General features: G+C 41.3%; 1 protein-coding gene across 1 annotated transcript in view; it reads right to left on the bottom strand.

The window, feature by feature from the left end:
- BCAT1 (branched chain amino acid transaminase 1) overlaps positions 1-17894 on the bottom strand; it is a 102259-nt gene extending 84365 nt beyond the window's left edge. The window contains exon 1 of the mRNA XM_077774432.1: positions 17857-17894. Coding sequence (XP_077630558.1) covers positions 17857-17862 — 6 coding nt within the window. The 5' untranslated portion in view covers positions 17863-17894. The remainder of the gene's footprint in view (positions 1-17856) is intronic.
- Between the last annotated feature and the right edge of the window lie 6 nt (positions 17895-17900).

Below are 17900 nucleotides of genomic sequence, written 5' to 3'. Positions count from 1 at the left end.
GGTGGTGGGGTGGGGTGGGTTAAATGGGTGACAGGCATGAAGGAGGCACTTTTCAGGATGAGCACTGTGTATCATATGTAAGAGATGAATCACTGAGCTCTATTCCTGAAGCCAAGACTATACTGTATGTTAACTAACTTGAAAATAAATTTTTTAAAAAACCCACAGGGTTATGAAAACTGCAGAAAAAGATAGGGATAGTTCTAGATAACAATAGACCAAAGAGACATAAGAAATGCGATGTGAAACACAACAAATTAACACAAAACTATAAAAGACATTTTGAGCCAACTGAAAAAAATTAGTATATGGACCAAATGTGAGGAGATCTTTTTTTAAAAACTTTTTTTTTAATGTTTTTATTTATTTCTAGGAAAGAGAGAGAGAGACAGCGTGAGCAGGGGAGGGTTAGAGAGAGAGGGAGACACAGAACTGGAAACAGGCTCCAGGCTCTGAGCTGTCAGCACAGAGCCCGACGCGGGGCTCGAACCCACGAACCGCGAGATCATGACCTAAGCGAAAGTCGGACGCTTAACCGACTAAGCCACCCTGGCGCCCCCAAATGTGAGGAGATCTTACTGCATTTCTATTTTCATAAGAATGCTGTAAAGAGAATGTCTCTATTCATGGGACATGAAGTATTTATGTGAGAAGTATCATCACTTCATATACTTTATATACTTTAGCACTTGAGAGAAAGGTGAAGCATGTGAAAATTTTAACCACTGATAAATCTAGATAAAGGCCCACAGGTGGTTTTTGAAATGTTCTTTCATGTCTACAGTGTGATGGTTAATTTTATATGTCAACAGCTAGGCTGTGGTGCCTGAATGGTTTAACACAGATGTCACTGTTAAGATGTGTTTTTAGATATGATTAATACTTAAATCAGTAGACTTTGAGTAAAGCAGATCACCTTCCATCATGTGGGTGGGCCTTGTCAAATTTGTTGAAGGTCTTAAGAGAAAAAAGACTGAGGTTATCGGAAGAAGGCATTTAGCCTCAAGACTGCAACACAGAAACCCTGCTTGAATTTGTAGGCTCCCGAGTCTGCTCTACAAATTTTGGTCAGAACTATCACATCAATTCATCAGAATTTCTTGCCTGCTAGCTGGTTTAACAGATTTCAGACTCACCAGCACCCACAATCATGCAAGCCAATTCCTTAATATAAATCTCTCCCTATGTCCTCGTTGCTTCTGTCTCTCTGGAAAACCCTGCCTCACACAGTATGTTTGGGAATCCTTCAAATAAACAGTTGTGAAGGGGCACCTGAGTGGCTCAGTCCGTTAAGCATCCAACTCTTGATTTTGGCTTAGGTCATGATGTCAGTTTGTGGGTTTGAGCCCCATGTCAGGCTTCACACTGACAGAGTGAAGCTTGCTTGGGACTCTCTCACTCCCTCTCTCTCTGCCCCTTGCCCACTGTGTGCACATGCTCTCTCAAAATAAATAAAGAAATATTTTTAAAACATTGTAGAGAAATTCTATTAAAAATACACAATTTTATAAATATATATTTGTATAAATATATATAACTTATAAATATAAATATATTGAATATGTAAATACTATAGATAAAATACGTATAGTTACGCACGTGTATAAAAACTTCTCACTTGTGTAAAATGTGGGACAGAATCACCAAAAACCATATGCCATCTACAGACCCCATTTCATTTTTTAAATATAATTTATTGTCAAAATGGCCTCCATACAAAACCCAGTGGTCATCCCAAGAAGTGCCCTCCTCAATGCCCATCACCCACTTTTCCCTCTCCCCCACTCCCATAAACCCTCAGTTTGTTCTCTGTACATAAGAATGTCTTGTGTACAAACCCCATTTCAACTCTAAGTTATAATTTTCATTCCCTTATTAAAATATCCATCTGAAACAACAGTCAGTCATTTTGAGTTAAATGTTGTATCTTTAATGATGAAATGACCAAAGTTCAGTTGTGGGAGAAAAAGAAGAGTTCAAGGTGATCTCTACAGGACAAACCAAAGAGCAATTTTGGAAAAACTGAAAATGTTATTATTTCTCCTTTAAATATTTGCCTGGGAGTCTAATTAAACATGGTAGGCTTAACACATGAGCCTTTCTTCATATTCTGCCAGAAACTTACTGAAGCAGCAATATTTTTTAAAGCTTAATCCACAGGGAAAAGAGAATGGAAGACCAGGCAATAGCAATGAGTGACATCAATACATTTTGGAAGGCAGAGAGCTAATCATGGACAAGTAACTAACTCTGTAGAAACTTGAAGCCAAACTGTCAAAGGAGATGGATGAAAAGCTGATTTCTCACACAGAATCTTGAACAACTCAGAAGAGAGGCACCTGGGACTTTAAAAGGTGAGGCAGAGGCGCCTGGGTGGCTCAGTCAGTTAAGTGTCAGACTTTAGCTCCGGTCATGATCTCACAGCTCATGAGTTCGAGCCCCGTATTGGGCTCTGTGCTGCCAGCTCCCCTGCTTGCTCACTCGCTCTCTCTCTTTCTCAAAAATAAACATTTGGCAAAATAAAGGTGAGGCAGAAACGAGATTTTGATGAAAATCTGTATAACCATTTATTGAACAGCATGGTACTTGGAAGACTACAGTCAGGAAGTTTTCCTCTCACCCCTGTCCTTCAAACCCACTTTTGAATCTGACCCAGTGAGATGATCAGGCTGATCCAAATGTGTTTTCAGGCACTTTTAGGGATCTTAAGAACTAGTATCACCATCTTGTTTTCAAGTACTTCAAAGAAAATTTTCACCTCATATCACACTGAAAGCTGTTTCTCTCTGAGTAGCCCCCACTTCACTGCCGGCAAGCTTGGGTAGGTCGGTCCAACTGAAATGGGGCCTCTGGTTTGTTCCCCACCTTCTTTGTTCTACCTTCTCTCCACTCCCCAGCTGCTGCTCAGGAGATACTCAGGGTCAAGTTCGGATTGAGTGAAAGGAAACGGGAAAGGCCTTATTTGTCTCAGGCCATTATAATCAGGCATTGCCCTCTCCTCCAATGACGAATGCTCAAATGCTGCCTTTTTTTTTTTTTTTCTGTGCATCACAGAGCATTTATGGATTCTTCACATACCCTTTTTCCCTCATCCCCACCCCCGAAGAAGGCCTCTGCCCTGCAGTTCCCTCCTGAAATGAGTCACATGCTGCCTCACCTCTTATGATGCTCCTCCAGCTCTGGCTCTGGCTCTGGCATTGTGCCCCACACGGCCCCCAATAGCGGAGCTCTCCTTGCCCCAGCAAGCAGCCTTCCTGGGCAGGGTCCTGTCTGAGTGATCCCAGCCTAGCACGTTCCCTCAAAGTCCACGTCGCTCATGGTGCTGACAAACCCTCTCTTGATTCTCCCATCACAGGCAGTATCAGCCAGGATGTCCCAGGAGCCAAATCCCAGTCTATACCACACCAACAGGCCAGGGAACACGCATCAAGTGCTCTCAAGAGACTCCAGGCTCCGCTCCAGACCCTTAAGGCAAAGGAGCAATGACGTGGATGGATCTAGAGGGTGTTATGCTGAGCAAAATTAGTCAGAGAAAGACAAATATCATATGACTTCCCTCATGAGGACTTTAAGACACAGAACAGATGAACATAGTGGAAGGAAAAAAAAATAATATAAAAACAGGGAGGGGGACAAAACATGAAAGACTTAAATATGGAGAACCAGNGGGAGGGGGGATGGGCTAAGTGAGGGATGGGCTAAGAAATAAAAAAAAATAAAAATATAAAAAAAAGACAACTGACATTTGACCTATACAAAGTTTTGTTCAGAACCCGTTGGGCAGGTAGGAAGAATCATAATAAATACATAGTGAAGTAAATAAATGGAAGAAAATAATGCAATAACTGCAGGGAAAAACATGTTGTGTAAGAAAAAGTGTGACCATTGTACATTACTTAACTCACCAATGACTCTTTTTTTTTTTTTAATGTTTTATTTATTTCTAGGAGAGAGAGAGAGACAGCGTGAGCAGGGGAGGGTCAGAGAGAGAGGGAGACACAGACTCCGAAACAGGCTCCAGGCTCTGAGCTGGCAGTCAGCACAGAGCCCGCCGCGGGGCTCGAACCCACGAACCACGAGATCATGACCCAAGCGAAAGTCAGACGCTTAACCGACTAAGGCACCCAGGCGCCCCACCAATGACTCTTAAAAATAGGATTCTTTCTGTGGCTCGACACTCACGCACCCTCCACCCTCTGCTCCCTTCTCCCTACCCCTGCCCAGGGCCATTCGCTGCACTAGAATAAAATCTACACTCTTCAGCACCATTTAAAGGAGTTTTCATCCCTATAACTTTCCCCCTGGCTCACTGAACCCCAGGAAGTCTCATTTGTTGCTCTCTCTGCATGGGACTTGGTACCTCCAAATCACCCTATAGTTTTTTCCTGTGTTTGTAGTACTCAGGTCTTGGCTCAAAGTTTACCTTATCTCTGAAGATTTCCCTGACCAGCCAGTAGGAATGAGTCTGGCTTCCCCTCAGCTCTGTCACTATAAAATCATTTCATTTTATTTTCTTCCTATTATACCACCAATTTATGAGAGTAAATTATGCTATTAGTTACTATTTATATAGTACTTATTTTGGATCATGTGCTGTTACAAATGCTTTACCCTTGTTATTTTATGTAATCCTCACAGCATCTCTATGAGGTAAGGTACCATTATTACCACCGGTTTGTTTGTTTGTTTGTTTTTAAATAAGAATACTTGGGCACAAATAACTTGGCAGAGTCATTTGAGAGCAAAGCCAGGACTCAAACACCTATGGTCTGGCCCCAGCTTGTGCTCATAACTACCATGTTACATGACCTTTCCCTGAAAGGGCCAGGAGAGCAGTAGCTTTGCCAAATCTTTATCCTCGCAGCCTCAAGATCATCAGTGGTGCCTGATTATTTACATAGTGGGTACTCTACAACATTTGTCCAATAAACGCATCACAGTATCTGAGGCAATCATGCTGAGGGAATGGAAAGGAGGTAAATATTTTGCTTAGAAACCAGTATCTGGCTTGCAAATCTCAACTAAATACCCCAACTTCATCACTTATAAGTTCTGTTTTCCACATAACTGGAATACACAATTCCACTAAGCTTTCTTCTGCTATATCACAATGATCCCCTTTCCTCAGGTTTCCGTGAACACGTTTTTCAATGTTTCCTGAGCCCTCATCGGCAGTGCTTTTAACACCCATGTTTCTACCAACAGTAAGAATCTATACATTTTCTCTACCCTGTTCCTTACTTCCTTCCAAGTCGTCACCAGCAACACTTTTGATTTCCGTATTCTTTTTTTTTAATTTTTTTAATGTTTATTCATTTGTTTTAAATGTTTATTTCTGAGAGAGAGAGAGAGAGAGAGAGAGACAGCATGAACAGGGGAGGGTCAGAGAGAGAGGGAGACACAGAATCTGAAGCAGGCTACAGGCTCTGAGCTGGCTGTCAGCACAGAGCCCGACACAGGGCTCGAACCCACGAACTGTGAGATCATGACCTGAGCCGAAGTCGGACGTCCAACCAACTGAGCCACCCAGGCGCCCCTTGATTTCCATATTCTTACCAGCAGTCCATTCATTTCAAGGCAATCTAGGCTGTCTATCATGTTCCTCAATGTTCTTCCATTCTCTGCCCAATGCTCAACTCAAAGCCTCTTCTACGTTTTTAGTTATTTGGTTCTAAAAGAACCACCCCATTTCCAGGTACCAAAATCTGTATTCCTTTCCTAATGTTGCTGTAATAAATCACTGCAAATTTTGTGGCTTAAAATAACAGAAATGTATTATCTTACAGATTCAGAAGTCACAAGTCCTAAGTCAATGTGTTAGCATTCCCTCTGGAGGCTGTAGGATGAGAATTTGTTTACTTACCTTTTCCAGCTCTAGAACTCATAGAAGCCACTTAACATTCTTTGGTTCATGGCCACTTCCTCCTCCATTTTCAAAGCAAGCAGTGAACTGTGTGCAAATCTACCTCTCTCTCTCTCTCTCTCTCTCTCTCACACACACACACACACACACACACACACACCTCTGCTTCCATTATCACATCTTCCAACCATGATCATCCTGCTCCCTCTTATAAAGACCCTTGTGATTATAGTGGGCCCACCCAGAAAATCAAGGAAAATCTCCCTATCTCAAGATCTGTAACTTAACCACATCTACAAAATCTCCTTATAATCAAGTTTCTGGCAATTAGGGCATGAACATCATTGAGGAGCCATTATTGAGCCTACCATACTCATCAACCATCTGTAATGGGCCAGGTATTGGAATACATATGGTTGCATGGTAGTAGAAAGCAATATATTCCCTGCAGTTAAGAAATGTATGATCTAGGGGTGNAAAAAAGAAATGTACGATCTAGTGAGAAAGTCAGACATCAGGCCAAAAACCACAATGATAACCACACCAAGAAATAATTACACATCGCAGGTTGTGCTCTGAAATACTGGGAATCACAGGAGGTCATGAGAGTCTCTGTGAGGTAACAACATTCAGTCTGAGGCTGGCAGGGTCCTAAGATGCCGGCTAGATCAAGAGTAAGAAGAAGACCTTCTAGACAGAGGGATTCCCAAGGAGAAAGGCCCTGGAGAAAAAGTTTGGAGGCTCAGAGGAGGTGACACGGGGGTAACAAGGTAAGGCTGCAATGGTGAGAGGAACTAGATCCCTCTGGGACTTGGATTTTATTCAAAGTATAATTGAAAGAGGTTCAGGAATTTTTTTAAGCAGATGAATGATGTGATTACTTTGCTCTATGGAGAACAGATTAAGGGTGGGGGGTGGAGGCGGAGCAAGAAATATACATATACAGTAAAACCTTGGATTGCGAGTAACTTGTTCTGTGAGTGTTCCGCAAGACGAGCAGACATTTCTAATAAATTTTAACTTGATAAATGAGCAATGTCTTGCAATAGGAGTAGTACGTGACGCCAGATGTCACATGATCACATCTGAGCCAAAGGTTCTTGAAATTTACTTTGATATAGACAAGTGCTTGGGATTACAAGCATGTTTCCAGAACGAGTTATGATCGCAGCCAAGGTCTTACTGTATATTCAGTGAAGAGAAGACAGTGGCTTGAATTGGGCACAAGGAAGCTAAAATGGAGAGAATTGTACAAATATCAGACATATCTTGGACCAAAAATGACCCAGGGACTTGTAATTTAGTGTCATTCAAAAGTCCTGTAGGTGGCATCTGCGAAATGCAGCAAGTTAATGGAGATGAAAAATTAAAGGGACTGAGATACCAGAAAGCATAATGAGCCACCCATGCACCTTGAAATAATATAGGAACACAAGACTTGGGTTGGGAGAGAGAATTGGGAGCCAAGTGCTAAAATCTTCAGTGAATAATGGGGGCAAAATGACCAGAAGGTCTTTCAAAGGTGGTTACAGGAAGAGATAGGGTACAAAGACTGATGGTATAAGTAGCAGAGGGGTTTCACAGGAGGAGCCTGATGTGGAAACGGCATTGGACACAGAGAAGGAGATCAGCCCCGCTCCAATTCTGAGAAGAAGGTGGAGAAAATGAGCAACACCCACCAGAGGAAGGTAGGGAAATGATCTCACCTAAGGCTAGAAGGAGCAATATATATTTAGTGAAGGTGAGGGGGGAGGTGCTAATATTGACTTGCAAAGGGTGCTGTGGAGAAATTTGGGCGGAAGGTTCTAGTGAGGGTTGAGTCAAGACAGAAAAACAGAGCATGAAGAGAGTGCAGGTGAGTGAGGGCCACGGGAAAAAAGGATAACATGACACATTTAACACATTTGGCAGGTTGCAATGCTATGAGTTCCCATAGGTCATTCTCTGGAGTTTGCTGGATACTGGGGGCCGTCTGCGTTAAGCAGTGTTCTGGAAGGAAAGCCAGACATACTTTTCTCCACGGTCTTCTATGATAAGGGAGTCTAAGTCCAGAATCTGAGGTTGGATAACAGAAGAACATGTATATGCCTAAGGCGCTCTTGTTCCCATGGTCATCCAGCTTTCTTTAATGTTCTGCTCCACCATCACTCCAGCATAAAGCCTTTTCTGATTTCTCTGCCTAATCTTTGTTATGCTCCCCTGCACCTTGTGCAGACTTCTATTGTGGCAACTATTACACTTCACTGCATTTGCTTTTTATACATTTCTCTCCCAGAGTGGTTATTTCTCAAGAGTAAAAGTAATGCTTGAATTATTTCCATTTGCCTATTACCTAACACAAAGCCTGATAGCTTTAGTAAGAGCTACCTAAGTGTTAATTAAGGGAAACTCAAATTAATCATTGTTTGCTCTTCATTAATATACATTTTAGGTTTGAAGAAGAGATTGTATACTCTCACTATAACAATTAGGTAAAGTTTGGTGTACACGTTGTGTTTAACCAGCATTCTCAATGGATCATTTTCAGTTCGTTAAAATTAAATACAACAGTTTAGAAGTTTTGTCAAGGTATATATTCTTGGGCCTAAGCAAATTGTGCTGAACTACCCAGTATTTCAGATTTTCCTGACGATAGCTTTAGAGTCAAGTTAATTTTCACTCTTCGGCATTTCCATTTCTTTTTTCATTTCAATTTTGAATAAATTCATGTGTCAAAATCAAACACTATATAAGCATGTGCAGTGAAAAGTCTCACGGAGATTTTCCTCTTATCTATAGAGAGAGCTTACTCATTCTTCCCTCCACTGATTTTTTTTTTACCTCATTCTTTTTAACACCTGATGAATATGTGGATGAGTTTCAATCTTTTGTTTTTACAAATAATGCTGCAGTAAATACTCTTGGTTCATGCATCATTTCGCACATTCGCAAGTGAATACAAGATACTTCCAATTAAGCTAAGTCTTAACAATGATGCTGAATGATTAAATCGATCTCCTAATATGTAGGTAAGTTTATATGGCTGCAGATGACCCCTCATTCCAAGCTTCAAAGTGTTGTCCTTGGACATCAAGTGGTAGACTGATGGGTTACTATAAATAATGTTCCTGGAACATTGGTTAAGAGGAAGGAAGGCGCCTGGTTGACCAGCAGGGATGATGTTAATGTTAAGACTCAAGCATGAAATTATTAAAGGCACATAAACCTCATTGACATCCTTTATCTGTGTATTCACTGAATTACTGACATTACTAGTAGAATATTTGCTCTAATGTTACTGCAAAAGAAAATGTCAGTTTAGTTAATAATGTACTTGGTAACCAAGACATGAACACATACATAATGTTACACGATATTTTTTAAAAGCATATAGACTCATGGCAAATGATCAGCATAGCCAAGCATAAATGGTTGATGTATATAACTGAGAGGAAAAAGAAATAAGTTAATCATCAGAAAACTTTAAACAGTGACTATACTAGGTGGCAGAACTGTCCACAGAAGATTTGAAAAGTCTTGGTTGTTGAGGTGTTTAAGTGGAATAGAATTGAAAACTAGAAAAATAAACTTGAAAGAACAATCCTTCTTTGGCAGAAGTAAATGCATAAAATGATCTAATAGATTTTTTCTTTCAAAATTCCAGTGTTCAATGAACACTGCCTCTAAGTGCCTCTTTTGTTGGATTTGTTTGTCAGTGTATGCATTAATTAGTTTGCTTAAAAACAGCATTGTTCGCAACAACAACAAAAAACATGTTAAACAGTATTGGAATTGGTTAACATTCCCAGACACATGACTTTCTTCTATATTCTAAGTCAGTTCCTTGGGATATGACAAGGGAGCTTCCCTTTACAAACTGCCTAAATATGAAAACAGTAGTGATTTAGCAGACTGGCACCGCTGGGTTTATTTGCTAGGAATTTCATGGTATTCAGTTCATATTGCCATCAATTTTCCCAGAAACATTTATAATCTGTTTATGCTTACAGTCTATTTGCAATTTACATAGTTTGACCACTGACATTCTGAACAAAAAAAATCAATCAAAGTAACGGCTATATTAAAGGAGTCTGGCTGGGCACCTGGGTGGCTCAGTCAGCTGAGTGTTGGACTTTGGTTCAGGTCACGGATCTCACGGTTTGTGAGTTTGAGCCCCACGTTTAGCTCTCTGCTGTCAACGCGGAGCCTGTTTTGGATCCTTTGTGCCTCTCTCTACCCCTCCCCCGTTTATGCTCTCTCTCGTGCTCTCTCTCTCTCTCTCTCAAAAATAAACAAACATTTTAAAAATAAATAAAATGAGTTTGGCAAAAGACATTAAAACATGTAAATACTTAACTGTTCTCTATGTCTTTATAAACCTTTATCTTTTGGGAATCAACTAAAGCTTTAAACAAATCAAGACATGTTAAGATGTAACTGCTGTTTGAAAGTGAAGAAGTACAAAACACAATTAATCGATCTGATCTATGAACCCTAAAATATGTAGATGAATTAGCTCAACTAATATCTGTCAAGCACCAATGATGGTATGATGTTCATGCCAGAGGAGAGGAAATGTGAACACTGAGAGACTATAGGATATAATCAGTATCTTATATCCTGACAAACTTGAAAAACTAACCCTACTATTACCTTCCACCACCTTCCACCCATATTCATGTCACTGTCACTGTAAAAATAGTCACTGTTCTCAAAAAATGCCTGGGGAGTGAGGCATATAGTGAGGGGCTTGCCAGAGGATGTAGGAGAGAGGCCTAAATGGAGACAAAGAGGTTAGAAATGAATATGTGGAAATTTAAGACCTCATTCTGAGGCAGAGCAAACCCCCCATTATGACTGGAAGAGTTCACAGATTTTTTTTTTTAATGTTTTATTTATTTCTAGGAGAGAGAGAGAGAGAGACAGCGTGAGCAGGGGAGGGTCAGAGAGAGAGGGAGTCACAGACCGAAACAGGCTCCAGGCTCTGAGCTGGCAGTCAGCACAGAGCCCGACGCGGGGCTCGAACCCACGAACCGCGAGATCATGACCTAAGCGAAAGTCGGACGCTCAACCGACTAAGCCACCCAGGCGCCCCAAGAGTTCACAGATTTAAAAAGTTATAGGAAGAACAGATTAGGACAAGACCTCATGTACTAAGCTAAATTCAGTAGACAATGGGGAAGTCACAGAGGTATTTTGAATGAGGGAATGACAATCAAAATAGTGCCTTGGGAAAATTAAGCTCGTGACCAGTTGAGAGACTTCTGAAAAAATTCAAGCAAGAAGTAATGAGATCATAAATCAGTACATTAGCAATGGGAAAGAGAAAACATATAGATACTGAGAAAAGAGAATCCACAGGATACAATATCTCATTGAATGAAGGGGACAAGAGAATAAGAAAGAAATAAACAATGGTTGAAATTGGGTCAAATATCCACCTTTGTTACAAGCACCTGTGGCTAGGGTGCAGTCACCAGGTGGGAACATGGTCTTGTAGGCCTGCCCCTTTGACAGGCACTATTGTGGGGAAGTTTATCTAAGAAATGGGAAAACAAGGCACCCAACTATAAAACTCTACTAAGTAATTGTGTATTAACCCTGCTTAACAAAACAGCCACGCACACACTTCAAAAGTAGATTGAGATCAAAGGTATTAGGGTGCAGACTCTGTAAGTCAAGTTCTATTCTATGAATAGTATAAGGGATCAAAACATGCCACCCCAAAATGTGTCACTTTGATATAAGGATTACCTTGTTTTGGGAGAGCACAAGCCAGGGAGGGGCAGAGAGAGAGGGACAGAGGATCCAAAGTGGGCTTTGCACCGAGGCTGGCGGCACCAAGTCCGATGAGGGGCTCGAACTCACGAACCGGGAGACCATGACCTGAACCAAAGGTGGGCACTCAACCAACTGAGCCACACAGGTGCCCCAACATAAAGATTATTTTTGAGCTAAAAGCAACTGAGAACCAAGAGAGGAAGAAAAACGCCTTCCTGGAGATTCCCTTCTCTGACTAAAAGCAGACACTGCTGAGAAATCCCCCTCCTGAGAAAGTTTCACAGCATTAAGCCAGGCAGCAGTGAGACTGACTTGCACAAACCTTACCCCATTAGGTTCCCCCAATGTATTTATCTGCCCAGTTTGCTGCACTTGGAAACCTATAACCTGTGCCTTTATCCTTGTTATTTTTCTATCATTTTTTATCTATCTGCTTTTATCTATCATTCTTCTTTTAAAAATAGTTTATTGTCAAGTTGGTTTCCATATAACACCCCGTGCTCATCCCCACAAGTGCCCTCCTCCATGCCCATCACCCCCCCCCTTTATCTATCATTCTTTAAGATGCTATATAAGCGCAAGTTCAAGTTCAGCCCAACCCTTTGAGTTACTTATCATTGAATTTCTCTCATGGGCGTCTATGCTACTTGAGCTAATACACTTGTTTTTCTCTTGTTAATCTATCTTTTGTCAGTCTAATTTGCATGGCCCCAAGAACGGAACCCAAGGAGGTATCAGAAAAGTTTTTACTCCTCTCCTACACTATACACCTTAGATCTTATGAGATAAAACATAAAGTAACGAAGAGCTCACATGCTGCTAAAAAAAAAAAAAAAAGGAAACTGCCTTTCTGTTTGAGCTAAAAGGCAGTTGATTATTTGGGGCTTTGCAACAGTCATACCTCAGCTGATTGCAAAGGCAAGAGCCAATAGCTCTCTACTGCTCTAAATAACTAGATCATTTCAGTATTTTCCAACAGTCTCTCATCTTGGTTTTACTAACAAATAACTGAGATCCACAATTTTATGCTTACGCAGGTTTATAAATTTTGCTAGAGAGATTTGTTTTTACTTTTCATAAGATTTACAACGTGCTATCAGACCCAAGAGAGTCTAGAACCACTCGTAAAGTGGATAGCACACTGGACTCTACTTTCTCATTATGGTCTGCAATTTGTGATCTTAAACAGTTCTAGTATTCTGATCTTTATTTTCCCTGTTCTTAAAATGAGGTTGCAAATAGCTGCAATGCTTTCCTTATACAAATGTTTTGAGGTTGTAATTCAATGTCATGTAATTTATATGGCATTTAGAAATATAAAGCATCATCTTAGTTAAGCAAAGAAGTCCTTCCTCAAGCCTGAATGTATTTCTTCTATAAACACCAACACTCACCTTGCAAGTATACATAACAGTCACAACACTGACAACCATGAAATCCGTGAGGAATGCGTTATGCTCCACTGTAGACTTTAGAGCTCCATTTTAACTCTACTTTTTATCTTCAAAGTTCAGATTAACATTTATTGTGATTTCGGACGCTTGAACTAACATCTAGTACTAAAATCAAAACAATATAACTTTGAATCTGAATCAGCTAAAACGAAATAAAAATACTAAGCAAAATCGCCCTTTAACGTGATGGTGCAATGCTAACAACTGCTGGGCGTTGTTCATTCATCCCGTGCAAGTACATCCTTGGCCTCATGCCCAAACTCTGTGGAGATCTTTGCTGGTCACATAAGAGATATCTGTGGCCATGTTTGACTTCAAACATTCCAACAGGTGTTCCTTCTGTCTAGATGTATGGGGAGTCAGAATTTGACTGCTCTAATTACATCCTAGGCTGGTTAGGGCTTCCTAAGGCAAATAACCATCTGCAGGTAAAATAGTAAAAACCTTTCTCAGACTAGGGTAGACTACAAGTGCAACTGATCAGATATTTAGACCTACATATCAAAATAAGGAACTAAGAAATTGGCTCTTTTTAGATGAACTCTAGCACAAGTGTTAAGGGAACTAGCTGAATCTTACAAGTATTTTACACTTTTTCAATTACAAACAATCATGTGTTTTCCAGTACAACTTCTCTGGAATATTGCTTGTGGTAATATAACTTCCTCTTTTTCTTTTAACTTGTCTTCTCTTTTCCCTCTCTTTCTGACTTTTTTTTTTTCTGTATTTTTGGAGCATGAATATCTCTTAAGATTTTCTTTCTCCCATTAGCCACCGAACACAAGACTAGTGTTTTGAAAAATAGCTTTTCTCACAAAAAAAGGCACGGCCAATATGACAATAGAAAAATGTTCATGTGATGGGCTATGCTGCATTAAGAAGGTGATCTAATGTCTAAGTTGTGTTTAAAATACAAGTGCTCATTTTGTAGAAGTAATATTATGCTGCTTGTGGATTTGCGAGGACTAATTAGAAGCACAGGTGCAACTGGCACTTGAACCCTGGTGTTCTTGATTCTACTTTGGTTTTGCATTCACCATCGATGTTGTGAATCAGACTAGACCTTATGACAAAGATCGCAGATAGCGGCAAATAGCATTCATAAATTCGAGCATCCCAAATGCTTAATTTGGAAATATTTTAAAAATCTGAGTTGCACCTCACATTTATGTCTCAGTTGATTTATATAGAACCCAACTTCAGAGGCATTAGTTGAATGGCCATGACAGGTAGTACCAAATGGGCTATAGAGGCTCAGGAAAGCCTTTTCGTAGGAATGTTTACCATATGTTATGTTAAATGTTTAGAGCATTTGGGCAGCTGTTGCCGGGATAAAATTACAACACAAGGACTGCCCACATTTACAACTGTAAAGTGAGCAGACCAGCCAGTTTCCTCCAGTGTGCAGAAAGAATGACAGTATCATTTAGAAAGCAGAGGATGCCTGGAATAATGATATCGATCATGGAAGGTCCTAGCTTCTCTCCATTATATGGTAACCAAATCTCCTTAGGCATAAGGATGAACATTCCACTGGGCTTCCCTAGGGTGGCATCTGTTATTTATAGGAGCTGTGGTTGCCCAGCCTAAGAGGAAAAAGAGAAAGCTCTTAATTTCCATCTTCCTACACCCATTGAGAAGAGGCCAAAGGAGCAGACAACTTGAAACCCCAAAGATATAACCAACCCAAGCACTCAAGGTGGCCAGAGTTTAGAAACAACTCTTATGCACAGAAATAGCCTACTCATAAGCCCAGACCTCTCGGGTTAATAACACCACTATCCAGCTGTTCACTTCACTGGTTTACAACTTGATATTAGAAATAAGGAACTCAAGAGAAGTAGAATATACCGTGCCAAAAATATGCCTCTTTGGCATAACAAACTGGATATTTTTGAGAGGTGTCAGACACAGGACCATTTCTGAAAACAGAATGGAAGTTGCCCTTTTCTGAGAGAAATTTATATTTATGAGGGAAATCTCCATTTTTCAGGGAGTCTCCCCTCCTCTGTACAGGGTGCCTCTGCTCCGAAGAAAAGGATAACTAAATCTGTAAAAACTTATCAATGGAGAAGGTACTTCTTTATATCTGCAATCTTGCCCTTGTTCACTGTGCTCTGCGTGAAAATTTCCCAACCTGCGTCCCCCTGCCCCCCATCTCTTACCACACCCCAACATCTTTCCTTTGTCTTTAGCTGAAGATGATTAATATTTTAAGGTGATAGCTTCGGCCATTTTGAGGAGTTACTCACTTTTCCTGGGTATCTCACATGTATTCAGGGGTTGCACATGCGATTAAACTTCTTTTGTTTTTCTCCTGTTAATGTGTGTTTTATAAACCAAGAAGGTGTGGAGAAAAAAATTATTTTTCCTTCCCTACAGAACTAAAAGTCCTGACCTGAACTTGGGGATAAAAGCTAAAATTATGAGAACAATGGGGACATACGCAGCTCCTGAGGGAAACCATAACTTGTCTTCAGTCTTAGCGCAAATCTCTGTAACAATCAAATGACTCGTTTCAACTTTCTTTCATAAGGTTTCAGACTCATTTCAAATAATCAGACCTTCTCGGCTTCAGTGAGCTGATTGAGCAAGAGAAATTCCTCCATACAATTGGAAAAGTTTCTCAACTTCCCTTTCTTTCTCTCTGTAGTTCTAAAATCAAATGAAGTGATAGAAACTCACTTCCGGTTAATGAAATATTAACCGGAATCAAATCCTTGCCTTTTTCCCCCCCTCTCTTTTCCTTTTTTCCTCACCCCAGTTTCTACCAAGGCCCTTTTGTTAGGCCTGCTTAACTGGCTACGCATCCCTGAGTCTTGCCTGAGGGGCCGCATCCTGAGTCTGAAAAGTAAACCTTTCTGCCTGCCAGACCCCGGGACCTGCCCCCTGCACACACACAAACAGCCCCCTCTCCCCTCTTGTGCCAGCCCAGCCCCCTCACTTCCTTCGCTTACCCACACATCTCTGATGATGACTTCTCTTGTCTCTCTATCTCTTTAGATATGCGGCTCTTTAAATCACCACCTTCATTCAGTAAATCATAGTATGTACTTCCGGGTCTTACACACATCCTATCAGATGTATATGCTAGTTTCCTTATTCAGTTGCCCATGCTGCATGGGTCTATCCTAAACTAGAAGCTTCCAGGCAGAGGTCTGGAAAATGTGCCAAGGACAGAGCCTATCTTAGGGCCATGAGCAAATAATGTTTAAAAAAAAAAAAATCATGGGGCGCCTGGGTGGCTTAGTCGGTTAAGCGTCCGACTTTCGTTCAGGTCATGATCTCGCGGTTCGTGGGTTCGAGCCCCGCGTCGGGCTCTGTGCTGACAGCCAGCTCAGAGCCTGGAGCCTGTTTCAGTCTGTCACTCCCTCTCTCTCTGACCCTCCCCTGCTCACGCTGTCTCTCGCTCTCTCTCCTAGAAATAAATAAAAATATTTAAAAAAATCATGACAGCAATACTTAGGTGAAAAGTTTTTGAAATAACAAAAACAGGCTAGAAGGAGCCTCATGTACTCCTTAGATCATGCAATCTTTTCTTTCCCAATCTCAGTAGGATATCAGAAAAACAGATATGAGACCGCTTGAAGATATCTTCTAGTCTCCTGTGCTATAAAACTACCTTGTAAAGGGATAGATAGGGGTTTGGGGACTCATGTTAGAATACCCATGAATTTACAAAGACGCGTAATCGACAGCTCCACATAGTACAGGGAAAAGCTGAAAAAGCACGACTGTTTATTCTCATAATGTCCTCCTTTTACTCACTAACCCCATACGTGATCAAAGTGTAGTTTTCAGTTGAAATGAGACAGGAATGAGCACGACAGAAATAGAGTATCTTGACTATGGAAGCAAAAGGTTGCTAAATTTGTCACTGGCACATTTGCATCTCTTTTGAACAGCAAACAGTGTTTCCACTCAGTTACTATTTAATCTTAGGAGAAATTTTTGGCCTAACAGGCACCATTTACATACTATTTCTTGAGGGTGGAATTGTAGATTGGGATGGGTCCTGGGTAAGTGCAGTTGAGAACCGTAACTTCAATCTTCCTCCTTCAAAATGCTCAAAGGCGAGTTTATTTCTCCTAAAAGTTCAGGTCGCACATCTCTGCCTCCCAAGGTATTCAGACCGCAGGGCTATTTGCCCACCCTTCACATTCCTTTAAAGAAGGGGGCTCCTCAGTTCTTAACTTCAAGGAAGTGTTACAACGTGTAAGACCAGGGAAACACTTAACCAGTGTTCTTTTCTACACCTAAGCCATCAGAAGTAATAGGCAGCTAGGCTAATTACCCTTGATTAGCATAAGAATCAAAACCATTAGGGCGCTCACGAGGCTTAATAAAAGAATGCCCTTAGGCTTATATGATTTGTAACTCGTACAAAGACAAACTTTCTGCTTCTATCAGCGAAGAGAAGGTTTTCCTTCCCTTCGCCCACCCTCGCGCCCGGTTCTGCACCTNAAGAAAAGCTTCCTCTTCCTTCCCAAACTTGAAAACAGGTAGGGGAGGGAGCAGCGAGCAAGCAGCCTTCCACCTCCGGTCACAGACGCGGCTGCGAAAAAGCCCGAGGAGGCACGTCCTGTGAGCAAGTTTGAAACGAAAAGAAAGGAAGGTCCCAACCGACGACGGCCGACAAAGGAGGTGCTCGGAACGTCTGCGTGGACGCAAACCACGCTCGTCTTCTGCCCCCTTTCTGCCAGCTGTGCTTCCGCGGGATCGCAGGCTCGATCCGTGCCCGCGTTTTTGTAAAATTCAGGCGGAATCGTAAGCAGTTACCTGCATGGCTGGGCGGGCCACGGGGGGCGCTGGAACCGAGCGCA

Source organism: Crocuta crocuta, unplaced genomic scaffold, assembly GCF_008692635.1.
Source record: "Crocuta crocuta isolate KB4526 unplaced genomic scaffold, BGI_CrCroc_1.0 scaffold176, whole genome shotgun sequence".
Lineage (NCBI taxonomy): Eukaryota > Metazoa > Chordata > Mammalia > Carnivora > Hyaenidae > Crocuta > Crocuta crocuta.
The sequence above is the reverse complement of the archived record's forward strand: the minus strand, read 5'-3'. Positions and strand labels throughout refer to the sequence as shown.